Below are 13099 nucleotides of genomic sequence, written 5' to 3' on the forward strand. Positions count from 1 at the left end.
AAAAAGACCCTGTAAGTAATGTTTTTTTCTTTTAATGGAAAATAAAAAGCACCATGCATAGTAAAAACATTGAATAAAAAACTCAATCACGTAGAATAAGGCGTTTTACGCAAAATAAAACACGACCAAGTCATTGTATTTCGCAAAAAACAAGTCACATTTAGCCTATGGAAAGAGCGCGCCGCCATCTAGCAGTCGAGGGCCGAATTACAATCAAAACAAAAAGAAGGCGGAGCAAAATGGAGTTGTAAACGCTACAAAGTGAAAAAATGGGAGCCTTTAGCTATTGCCATGCTGTAGCAAGGTGCACGCGCAGACATTATTGGCAATTTGTTCCCATGCGGTGACGCCTTTAGCCAACATTAGCCTCTTTGATGGCCCGTAATAACGGCGGCGTTTTGGCAACCGTGCCCCAAACACAAGTTTGCCCTTAATTGCCGCCGCGCGCCATCTCCCTTTTTACGGCTTTTTGATTGCGCCCCACGCTGGAGCGCCGACGAGGGCCAATGAGGGCGTAATTAAAAGCGAACAAGTAAGAGGGATGGCCGGCGGCTTTCCCGGAAATGTATAGATGGGAACGTACCACGTCTTTTGAATATTACATCTGTTCAACCCAATGACTTTTTAAAGGTCAGCCTTCAGGAAAACAAATATCCCCCGGAGACCCGGCCTATACTCATTTGTGTTCACCGTCGTGTCCATGTTGTCTTTAAAAAAAAAAAAAAAAAGTCAATGGCATCCCCACCTAAACACAAGACATCATTGGAAAAGTCAGGATGTCCTCTAGTGTGGACACTAGGACTTCGTAGTGGAGCTACCAATGAGTCGAAAGATATGGCTAAAGAAAATGTCCTCATTAAAAATTTGGACGCGCTCAACCAATTCAAATCTATATGTAAACTATCCGAAATAAATACTTTGCCTTAAGATATGAATTTCACTTGTTAATTGCAAAGTAGTAGTGCTAGTTTATAAAAGTTGTAAAAAATGAACTATCGTGATGAATGTTTTTGTAGCTGCTTCTGGAGTGTGAGATTTGACCACCAGAGGGCAGCATACAACAGTCATGCAGACACAAATGAAGAAGACTTTCACAGCTACTGTAAATCATTAATTAAGCTGCAGCAATATTAGCTGTTTTTTTTTTTTTTAGAAGATAAAGAAGCTAGGCCTGTGAGTTGGTCGCCATGTGTTGCTCCACCGTTTGTTTTGAAAATCCATTGCAACACAGATACTATTTGTTGGCCTAAGGCGTTTCTTATTATGTGTTAGCATTACGCTAGCAGGGTTAAAGCGATGTTACATGCTAATTTTGAATAGACAACATTGCCGTCGATGTTTTGTTTGACAGTAAATTACAACTGGAAATTGTAATATATAGCTTGAAGCTTGAAGAACAAAAAACTTTTCATTTTGAACAAATCTTGCAATTTTTTGTTGGGTTTTTTTTGCAAAGAGATGTTAAATAATTGTCTGTTTGCAAAACATTTAATGTTCTTTGCGATATAGATTTTTTTGTGGAAATGGCAATACAATTTGATTATTATCACCATTAGGCATAAATTATTTACGTGTTGTACGTATAATCGTTCCACAGCTGTTGTCAGCTGCTATTATCCCTGAAGGAGGACTTTAACATTGTGTGCATTTGTAATGAGATCTTGACTCGTTATAAGCATGCGTACGAAACAAAACGTGTGTTTCGAAAAAAAAAAAAAAAAAAGCCACAGAGATGGATGGGATGATGCAGGCAAGGAGAAATGCAGGCCAACGATATAAATACATGCGTGGACCCCATATGAACATGTGGATGGAGCTGTGTGGAAATATGTGTGTGTGTGTGTGTGTGTGTGTGAAGCACGCTCATCTTGCTCTGGAGGGTTTTGTGCATTACACCCCCATGTTAAGGCACTCATGCATGTCCATGCCACGGCATCAATTTAATGCAAGCAAAGCATACATGACTGGTGTGTGGATGTGAACGTGTGTGTGTGTGTGTGTGTGTGTTACACTTAGCTTGCGTGTATGTGCAGAGGAAGGGCGAAGAGGGTGGAGAAGCCGTGGAGGCAAAGAGGCTCACAAGGGAACACCGCTGAAGAGAAGAATAAAAAAAAAAAAAAAAGTCGAAAGGCATATTCAATGTTTTTGCTCATGTTTTGGAGCAAAAGACGCGATTTAAAAGGCACAGATGAGTTGATGAGGACACTAATTGGCGTACGCGGGGACAAATAGCACGTTTCCACTCGTCTATGAGTGACATTGACTCAAGAATGGTTCGGCCTAATTATATGGAGGAAGGGTTACTCAGCGGAAAAAGGAGCAAACGGGAGATGTTTGACACTCAACTCAAATCATGTTTCCTCATTAAAATGAATGAAATTGCTATCAATTAATCTGCCTCCATAAAAAAAAAAAAACAAGGAAAATAGTGTTCCTCAATATTGTTTAAGCAATTGTCCTCAAATGAGGGTGACGCTTATAACAGGAACAGAACATGTTTCTTTTCAAATTAAGAGCAAATTAATTGGGACATGAAGCAATGTGTTGTTATATTAGTCCCACAAGTCCCTGAGGATAAAGAATACATGCACATTGTATGTTAGCATTCAGCTAGTAGTAGACCGCAAAGTTGCGTGGTCGGTTATTAACACATCACTGCGCTCATATCTCAAATTGATGCTTGCAAGTCAAATCAATAAATCGCCACCGTATTTAAAATGATAAAAGCATGACTGATTTTGCTATTTTTTACTAACTGGATTCAAAATTTCCAATGGTGTGCTTTGAGAAACGCTTTTTGACTCCCAAAGGCTTCCATACTCACAATCTCCACGCGTGTCAAGCTAATGACCGTTAGCTACGCAATTAAGACGAGGGAAAACAAGGCTAAATGTTTTTAAATCATCATTTTCGACTAGCTAATTGCGTCATTAAAAAATCATTTCCTGCCAAACCGAGCCTGTAAATTACATTTTGATTCAAGTAAAAAAAAAAAATTAAAATGAATACATGATTTTGACGCCTTAATGATTCCTTGAGTCGTATTGAAATTTCGGTCGCCAAACTTGGATTTTTGCCTCTCTGAGAGGACACTTGAAGGATAGAACAGACCGGAATAAGTCTGCATATTAAACGGGGAACTCTGGGAATTAATGAGGTGACAAAATTTCAGTTTAGTTTAATTAAACACAACCTGTGCGTTTCATTGTGCACGTGAGTGCGCATGTGTGTGTCAATGGATGAATTGACGGAAGCGTTTGCGGTCGTCACCTTCGGGTTAGCCGCCGCGACCATAAGAATGAATCAACCAATCAGCTGTAAAATGTCGACTTTTGAATAAGGTTTAGCGATAATGCTTTAAATGTTGTGGGTTTGGCTTTGGATTAGGTTTAAGGCTTTGAATTACGGTTAGGAGGTACATTTGGTGGTTTCAAAAATAGGTCTTTGGTTTGTGCGTTTAGTGTCTGTTTATCGTATTTTTCAGACAAAGCGCAAGTTTGAATAGAACTGCATGTTTAGAAAAAAAGTGCAAGGTCAACATGTTTTCCGCACAACGCCGACACTCGGATTGCCAGAGTACTGCACCAACACAACAGTAACGTGCCTGAATGTGTTTACAAGTGCCCCGTCGGCGTGTAAAATAGAAAGTCAAACTCAATACTCGGATAGCGTCTTCTGTGTCCCTTTTTTTTTTTTTTTTACTGGAAGATTACCCCCTGGTGCCTAGTAAATAAAAAACAGCAGATACGCTGCATTTGACATTAAGATACTGGCTTATAGTTACGGTGCATTTAAGGGACTTAAGTTTGAGGTTATTTTGAGCTTTTTTTTTAAACTCAAACTGCCTTGTAGCTTAGGGAACACTGTAAATAACAAACATCTGCTTTTATTACGCAGGTAAACAATGATCAATATTTTTTGCCTGTTTTCTCACGTAACAGATCAAACTAGAATCAAATAAGAATAAAAAAAAATATATTTTTTTTTCTGCATTGTTAATTTGGGGAAATGTCGGGACATTAAAGGTTGAGGAAGCGCATGCCTCAACATTAACAAAGGAATGTCCCCACTCAGAGCGCAAACAAGTATGCGTGTACGCGCTGATGTTAGGTCCGCGCGGACCACGGAGGACGGACTCCCTGCTGCGTCCCTCTCTCCATCCTCCGTCTCCTCGTTCTCATCGCAACTTGAACTATGGGCGCTTTGAATATTTCAGCGCAACTGCCGTGAGCCCCCGCCCTCCTCTTCGCCCCCCCCCTCCATCTACTCTGCGCTCCTCTCGCCGCCACCTGTTAGTCGGTCTCCCTCGCCGCTCTGCGCCGGAATCCCCTCCGAGTTCCCGCACTCGCTTTGAGGTAAGCCATCTTTGCTTCGTCCTCTCGACCGACCCGGGCGGGGGCCGTTGTTTAAACTGATGCAACATGTGGCGGCTTTCTTAGTGTACTTCACCTGCCCCCCCCCCCCCACACACACACACACGCGCGCACCCGCGTTGAAGTTTCCTCATCCCCGACTGGGCTCGAATTGACAGGCGCAGTCAACTTGCGGCGTGTCAGTTGCTTATTTCAAGGTGAACGTGTGTGTCGGGGGGGGGGGGGGGGCATTTACACAAGCGCGCTGCAGGTGGACCGATATACTGTGCAGTTAATGAGGGATGTAAAGGAGGGAGGGAGGGGGAGAGGGGTCATCTAGTCTTGAGTCTAATTCCAAGTGAAGGCGCTAAAAGAGGAAGAGGAGGAGGAGGAGGAGGAGGCACGTACAGAAAAAAAATCTCCTCCTTGGACCTATAACCTCAGCACGTATATGAGGAAGAGCCACAGGGATGCCGCCGCCGCCGCAGCTGCGCGCAACTTCACATCAGCCTATAGGAATTATGCAAAGTAACCGGGACGCATCACGCCATGTTTGACCCGTGGAAGAAAAATTGAAAATCCATCCAGTCAAAGGCGGAGTTTAGTCTGTAAGTGCTCCTTGTTTAACAGCGACTAATTGCTGGTTGGACTGCGGAGTAGGATTATGTTGGGAACTTACACTTCAGCAGTTACACTTCATTTAATGGGGGTACGTGAAGACTCTTTTCGCGGGGTTTCTTAACTCATTCAATGCCAGGGATGTATTTTCACGTTTTTTTTTTTTAAAGTCTGGTCATTAAATCCCAGATGCTTCAGTATTGACACTTAAGAGCATTTAGGACAGTAATTTCCAGATACTTAAGTATTAAATCGATACTTAAATATCTGGGACTGAATGTCTGGACTCTTAAAAAAAAAAAACGTGAAATTACGTCCCTGGCATTGAATGAGTTAACACTTTTTTAACACCGATACAGGACTGGTGCGTTTTTCTTTTCAAATTAAGAACAAATTAATAGGAATGTGGGCAATTTATTCCTAAAAAAATAAGTATGTTTGTGGAAATGAGGGGTTCAGTACTTCCTATTTGATTCAACTAAAGGAGTGGATCTTAAATTGGGTAGGCAAAGGCACTACAAGGGATAAGTGAGATTTTAACAGGGTTTCTAGAGTCTTATCTTTTAATGGCTTGACAGGAACAGCATTTTTTTTTTCAAATTAAGAGCAAATTAATTGGAACATGAAGAAATATATTGCTACAATGTATTGTATTGATTCCTTTGCAAAACGCTCGATGGCTTTATTTTAAGTTAGATTCTGATGTGCATTGTAGCAATTTGGCTTAAAAAATGGACACAGTGTAACATCATTTTTTAAGTACATTTTTTTCATATAAACCTCTTTAGATTTCTTTAATTTCCTTTTAAATACTGGTGTCAGAATTCCTTGATTTTAAGTACTAGTAGGGTCCAGAAAGTTACTAGTGCCGTCACTAGTGCAACGCAGTCATTCACAAATTGTCTCATTGCTTGTATTTCTCCTCATGGACTACATGAACTTTAACCCATTCAATGCCAGGGCTGTATTTATACGTTTTTTTTAAAGAGTGCGTGCATTTAATCCCAGATACTATCGATTTAATTCTTGAGTATCTGGTATTTTAATGTCCATAAGTATTGATTCAAGTACCTACGATTTAACGTAAAAACACGTCCCTGGCATCGAATGAGTTCATTTAGCTATCAATGCCATTTACATCGATAAGCATCATCCCAAGAAACTGTGAAATCGACTTAAAACTTGTGCAGAATTTTGTCCGATCCTCTGATCTCTACATCAAAAGAATTTCAGCAGGGAGCTGAAATTTCACCCAGACGGTAACAACATTGCGCAACACCGCGGTTATCACACTAGCAGGAGCGTGCGCATAAAAGACTACAAGAATGAACGCTCCTGAAGTGATTTTAACAGTAAGAGCGAGTGAAATTTTTCCCCGCGAGAGGATGAAAAGGAAAGATGAAAGCTGGCGTCATGAGAGCGATCAATCAGCATCTCGCTGGGAGCTTTTTTGTTGTTGTTGTGCCATTCCTCCCCGCGAGCTAGAGAGCCGGCGGCGGCGGCGGCGCCATGTGGGCTCACAGCCGCGTGCGCCACTGACTGCGCGCATCACATCAATTGGCAGGCGTCGTCTGCGCATGTGTGTTGGGAATTAATGAACTGATGCAATCTGCGCCTTCGCTGACGTTTTTTGCGCACCTCGTGTCACATTCCGCCAGATTTCTATTTATCTTCTCATCGGAGTAAATGAATTTTTCTGTCAGCGCAACTGGGATTTTTTTTTTTTTGGTCGTCATGATTTGAAATTCATTACTGCTTCACCTTGACGTGGATGTCAGATTATTTGCTCCGCTGGGCAGTACTTGCGTCTTTATGTTGGGGGGAGATTAATGAGATGCTTGATATATGTTGATCATTCCTCACTTTTATCCTTTCGGAAGGATTTCTGTTAAAATGCCAGAACAAGAGAACGTGCGAATGGATGTTAGATCGTCGACAATTGAATCGTGCCCCCTCTCTGTATAAAACCTGAAAAAACAATTTTCTCCAAAGGACTGATAAAAAGACTGAAAAGAAAACAGAATTGCCCCTTTTCCAGCATTAAATCCGATTTTCTGATCCCTGCAGAAACCCTTACATACCCCCCTAAAGTGCCTTCAATGAATGGCCTATATTAAAGTATTTTTATATATGGGTTCACCACATTATAAGGCGCCAAAAAATTCAGGCAAACAAAATAATTCTGTCCTCGGAAAGTCTTCTTGTTACAAGCTAACGGAATTTAGCTACATTAACGCGCATAGAGCAGCAAACGGAGCATACACCGAAATAAGAAAAAAAAAACGCTGCCGAGGAGATCGCAGCGGCTTGTTTGTTGTCGTTAGTGTCAGTGGAATGAAAAAGTCAATATTATGACACCATATCAGCGCCACACAAAGAGCCAATGAATTCACCACGAAGGACACGATAAAAGATGGCGGACATCCAGCGCGTGTGTTCTTTTTTTCCCCGCCTCCAGGCTGTTTGAGAGGAGACGTTTGTGCTCCGATGAGCGTCGGCGGACCAATCGGCAGTCTGCGCCGCTCGTAATAGCGCGTGACTGTGGTTTGTTGGTACCCCGGTGGAGCGCGGCCAAAAACGGTGACGGATCGCGCGACAAAAACATTCTCGCGGGCAATGCGTCTTTCGGGCAGGGATTCCTCGTTATTCGTACGAGCATTAATGTTGGGTTTCGAAACGGACACGTGATAACAGCCCGGCCCGGCGGGAATATGCCGCAATGTCCAGATTAGTCACTCCGGGCCACTCGCTTTTTGCGGCTCGCTCAAGATTAAGAAAATTGTCAAACATGCGGTAGGATAATAATATACGTGAAAAAAGAAGCGCCGGCGGCCTGTCAACACGCCCTCAGTCAAATAAGTCAAAGAAGTTTTGAAGCTGGCACGCCGCCGCGCGCCTCTGATGATTGTTTCATCTTCAGCCAAGGAGACGCTTGCTGGATGCGACGCTCGCTCGCAGCGAGGGGACCGGTCGGCTCGGTGACAAACGACCCTGCGATTTTTTTGGAAGGTCAACGATCGCAGGCGAATCTTTTCTAGACGGAAGGCGAAGGCCTCGGAGGCAACGCGGCTGGCTTTTAGCAAAACTGCTGGTCCAAAAGTGAAAGGTTTTTTTTACAGTTATTGGTCTTTAGTTTGTTGATACAGCTTTTACGAGTAGGTGCGTCCGGCGTCGACCGGCCAATAACTCAAAATCTTCCCTGCATTTTCCACCGCTCAACCGGGACAACAAGTTCTTGTACATGAGGAATTTCGTTTTAGGCTTGCACTCTCTCACTGACCACGAGACTGCTCTGCGAAACTTGTGTCTATTTGAGATGCCAAAAGCAACATAATGCAACGTGGATATATGCAGCACCAACATATTTTCAACACCGACACATTTGAATGGTCAGAATAGTGCATCAACACAAACGTAACACGCCTGATTGAAAGCCTACCAGAAGTTATTCATGGAGATTGCTATAAGGCGCAGGTTTCAAAGCTTGAGGAAAAATTAGAGGCTTATAGTCTTAAATTGACAGTACTATAAAGGGTCTTCTGACATCACATTGGACTTCATACCACGCATGAGCACACAGAGTTGGTTTTGTCCGGATCATTACCATTTGTGCGCAAATCCCTGACGAAAACGATTGTAATCGATCACTTTTGCTTATGAAGCCCGAGCGCGCTGTGCTGGCTACTTGGATCGCTTCCATTATTGGATGCAAAGGCCTGCCAAAACTGTGAGAAAGTGTGTGACTCACCTCATCTGTTCCAAGTTTCCAGCCTTTTTTTTTTTTTAACACTAAACTCCAGAAATATACCACTGGAAGCATCTCCCTTGCAATCGATGAGATGCTGCAGGTGGTCCAGAGGGGGATTCATCAAGCGCCGAGGACAAACCGCCCCCACCAGGGCCAGCTGCGCTCAGAAAACAAAAGCTTTCAGATCTTTTACATGCTGCCCCCTCTTGTTTATTTAAGGACCAGAACAGACGCAGCGGCCCCGTCTTCTTCAACTCGGCCCCGCTACCACAACTTTATATAACCGTCATGACATTATACAGAAAAAGGTTCCTCCGCATATAGTAGACTCCATCCCATAATCACCTGATTGTCTACGGAGGATTTAAACGACACGCTGCAATTTGATGGAGGAGGACGGAGGCTTCGGGCGGGAGATTTGCTAAGCTCCGTCTTTTATCCAAGTACGGTCGCCTCAAGTGAATTCCGATGCGGTCCACACAAATGCAAATGAGAACACGCCATCTGCTGTTTTCTACATATAATGTTCTTTTTATGAGATTTGTCATTAATGCGGCACGGGAGAAGATCGTATCCTTACTTCCGACTTTGAAATTCCCCATGTTGGGAATTGTTGCCACAGCGACACAATTACAGTGCAACTATCATGTTATGCCTTCATCGCGTAAAATAAGGCCTCGCTAATAACATTTCTGGGAAGATAATACCGGTTCGCAGCGCAGTGGCGGTGGATGAAAATTGCCCGTACCTGTAGGTGTGAACGTGATTGGACGCAGGCCGGTACAGCGTGGAAGCAGACGACTGAGAAAAGTACGTTGGAATGGGCTTTAGCCCCGCCGATATCCTGAATGGGGGAAAAATAGAAAAAAAAAGAAGCATGAATTCAATGCAATGCTTAGAATATATAGCGGGTTTGAAATGAAGGAACTTCAAGGGGGCATGTGGGGTTCTGACAGGTTTTCTGCAGGTATCAGCAATATTCTAATTGAATGCTTTCTACTTTTCAAAGTGAGAGCAAATTAGTTGGAACATCAAGCAACATCTTGCCAAATTGTGTTGTAGTGACGTCGCATGCCTTTAAGTTTATATGGAATTTTCCAAACAGAGAAGCCAGAAATAAACCAGATGAAGTTACACCATCTATTTTTTTGGAGTTGCTGAGTAAAATGAGATACGAGAAATACAGTTTCAAAGTTTTAGCTAGAGGTAATTAGCTGAAAAATGAGTGATTTGTGACTATCTTTATTCCTCTTCACTTTCAGTCTTTCGAACTTCATCCCAATGACCGTGCGGAAAGGAAAAACTTTAGCCATCACCATCCAGGAGCACATGGCCATCGACGTCTGCCCGGGACCAATCCGGCCCATCCGCCAAATCTCCGCCTACTTCCCCCGCCTCTCACCCACGTCCTCCTTCTCTGAGCCGCTCTCGCCCAATCAGACGGGTGCCGCCGCCGCCGCGCTCAGCCCTGGCGGCACGGCTCAAGGCGGAGTGGGAGGAGGGAGCGGCGGCCTGTTGTCGCCATTGTTAGCAGCGGGAGGCGGCGGCGGGGGCGCGGGGGGCTCGCTGTCCGCCATGAGCAGCATGGACACCTCCATCGAGGTGGACAGCTGTGACAGCGATGATAACAGTGAGTCACCTGGAAGTTTCTAGGGCGATAAATACACTGTGTGCAGAGCTTCGCTTTTTCCACATTTTGTCACGTGAAGGCCTCATTCCAAACTGGATTCAATTCATCTCTTACCTCAAAATTCAATGTGAAAAAAAGTTTTGATACAGGATGTATCTGTATGTACCTGCATATTTTTTTTCCTACTATCCAGTTAGTGCTGCAGAAAAACGTCCCCTTAGCATGTTGCTCCCACCACCATGCTTCACTGTAGGTGATTCCAAACAGGCTGCCATGTTCCTTTTACTAAATTGCAATGAGGCAAAAAGATGAGAAAATGTGAAAAAAAAATGGAGTTGAGAAAACTCGGCGGGTTGCAAGTAGCCCCCGGGATGTAGTTTGGATGAAAAATGTCACGGCTGCCTACGTGATTGAATGTATCGCAACCATCGCAGGAAAAGAAAAACATGCCGGCTTAACGCATGATGTAGCCTACATGTACCTATTTTTGAACTGAAGACTCACGTTCGACCCCCCCGCTAGCTCAACACCGGCAACATGCGTCATTGCCTTAAGTTGAAAAAAATGCATAAAGGCGCAATCCATGCATTATTTGTAGAAAGGAATGATCATATGCAGCCCTTTAATCCTTTAATATGACATGCACATATTTAGTAAGTATCCTAAACCGCTTCTTGTTTACATACCGTATATTACTGACTGACTCCAAACAGATGACACAACTCCTAAGCTGCATTTATTCAATTATTGATGAATTCTTTTTTTTTTTTTTTCCTACTCTGTATATCCAGTAAATTTATGCTGTAAGAATCAAAATGGCGTTTCGGTCTTTCTAGCACAGGCACATTAATAGAGAATTAAAATAACTGAATTCAATTCTACTCTGTTTATAGCACACACATGACTTGAAATAAGAGAATTGAGCATAATGGAATTCCAAAACAATAAAAAAGTAAGAAAATAAATAAACAAACACAACTTACTCCAAAATACAGGCACAAGTTATGTTATGCACTCCGTATTCCAAGATCCAATCAAAAGTCCAAATGCAGCATTCACACCTGTAAAACTTTGTCGTTTCAAGCCCGAATTTTACTGTAACCTTATGAATAATTTTAACGTCAAATATCTTGTCTTAACAGCATCTTTGGGGACATTGGAATTTGACCTGCTGTACGACCGCGCCACCAGCTCCTTGCACTGCACCGTCCTCAAAGCAAAGGTAAGTAAACGCAACTCAATGGAACAAATCAATTCCGATTGGGAAAACTCATTTGACATGAATAGTAAAATTAACACGACTAAACCAGCCAAAACGAAAAAGAAAATCTACTACTAAAAGCTACTTCAGCAAAATAGGAAAAAACGCAAACCCAATGAGGATTAATCATGCTTGTCCTTTATTATCTTCTTTTTTGGGGCGCTTGCATGTCATTTAAACACATTAGGAGCAGCGCCTTTGTTTCGCAGAGAGCTCGCCACTTTGATGTTCGACACCCTCGCGCAGCCGCCGGCGTGGCTGTAAAATGTCGATACCGGCCGATGAAAGCTTTGCAAATGGTTCGGAACGATTAGAATTAGATGCCTTCAAAGACGCCCGCGCCAGACGGTAACATCGCAATCAAACAGTCGTGCTATGGTTTGGCGCTCTTGATGTGGCAAGGTGCGGTATAAAATTACCCAAAATGCTATGCAGTATATATTTATTTTGTTGGATTGGATTTTGTTGATTTATTAAAATTTGAACATGTATAGTGACATCGCTAGTCGTATTTTATACAGCAACTCCAGAAGATAGATTGTGTAAACATCATCGGTTTTATTTCTAGCATCACTAATGACCAAGTGCATCAGTAGAAAACTTTAACAAAATAAAAGCATGCAACACAATTCAAATTAATACACAATTAATTTGCTCTTAATTTGAAAAGAAAAAAATGCACTATTCCCGTAACAACATAAAAAATTGGACTGAATGATGGACTCGGTTGTTGGTTCAGTTCGCTCACTTCCCAATCATTTGAAGCAGGTGTTTTTGAGGGAAAGGGTTTGAAAACATGTAGGATACCGGCCCTCGAGGACTGGAGTTCCACACCTGTGATTTATGGGAAAGAGTGTGTCTTATATTTGGGGGATTACGGTAATAAAAATGAGTGAATGCTTACGATAATGTCAAATCTAACTTTTAGGACTAAAATCTGCGCTGTCGCATCTTAATGTTTGGCCATTATGGAGACACAGTCACTCGTGTGAAAAGTTTGAGAAGCAAGGAACTCGGTTGAATAATTGAATTGAATAATTAATTGATGGAAGTTTTGTCCTTTTGCCATATATCCACCGGCTGCGGTGATTCAATCAAGAAATGAAGTCCTTTAATGGACATTTCTCTCACGTAACGTCCGCCCTTTCCGCGTCGGCGCTAGGGCCTGAAACCGATGGATTTCAACGGCCTGGCCGACCCCTACGTCAAGCTGCACCTTTTGCCGGGAGCCTGCAAGGTCGGAATCTTGTTATTCAAATACAAATGTATTGTATTTATTCGAATTGGAAAGGAGGGAATGATATTGTGGATTATGACATGCAAGCTCAAGGCAATTTTCTCTGTCTGGCAATCCTGCATGATTATGCATGACTTGACTAACTTGAATGTTTGGAATTGAGTGCTCGTTAATCATATCAAAATGGAGTGCACTACTTTACTAATTTGCTGTCTGAATGATATCAGCTACGGGAGCGGACGTCGTCATGCAT

General features: G+C 42.7%; 1 protein-coding gene and 1 long non-coding RNA gene across 3 annotated transcripts in view; one reads left to right on the forward strand and one right to left on the reverse strand.

The window, feature by feature from the left end:
* LOC148409846 (uncharacterized) overlaps positions 1-13099 on the reverse strand; it is a 26497-nt gene continuing 13398 nt past the window's right edge. The window contains exons 3-5 of the long non-coding RNA XR_015868339.1: positions 9467-9562; positions 8719-8875; positions 1-2092 (exon numbers count right to left, since the gene is read on the reverse strand). This is a non-coding gene — a long non-coding RNA (uncharacterized LOC148409846). The remainder of the gene's footprint in view (positions 2093-8718; positions 8876-9466; positions 9563-13099) is intronic.
* The window catches only part of LOC148409847 (double C2-like domain-containing protein alpha), a 25177-nt gene continuing 16278 nt past the window's right edge, over positions 4201-13099 (forward strand). The window contains exons 1-4 of one of the 2 annotated variants that reach the window (XM_088438578.1): positions 4201-4355; positions 9981-10348; positions 11491-11570; positions 12772-12846. In XM_088438578.1, coding sequence (XP_088294704.1) covers positions 10000-10348; positions 11491-11570; positions 12772-12846 — 504 coding nt within the window. In that variant the 5' untranslated portion in view covers positions 4201-4355; positions 9981-9999. Of the gene's footprint in view, positions 4356-4777; positions 4961-9980; positions 10349-11490; positions 11571-12771; positions 12847-13099 lie in introns of those variants that run through there. The other variant, XM_088438579.1, reaches the window with a different exon arrangement.

Source organism: Hippichthys cyanospilos, chromosome 17 (assembly GCF_059441005.1).
Source record: "Hippichthys cyanospilos isolate Australia breed blue-spotted pipefish chromosome 17, RoL_Hcya_1.0, whole genome shotgun sequence".
In the NCBI taxonomy this organism is placed as follows: Eukaryota; Metazoa; Chordata; class Actinopteri; order Syngnathiformes; family Syngnathidae; genus Hippichthys; species Hippichthys cyanospilos.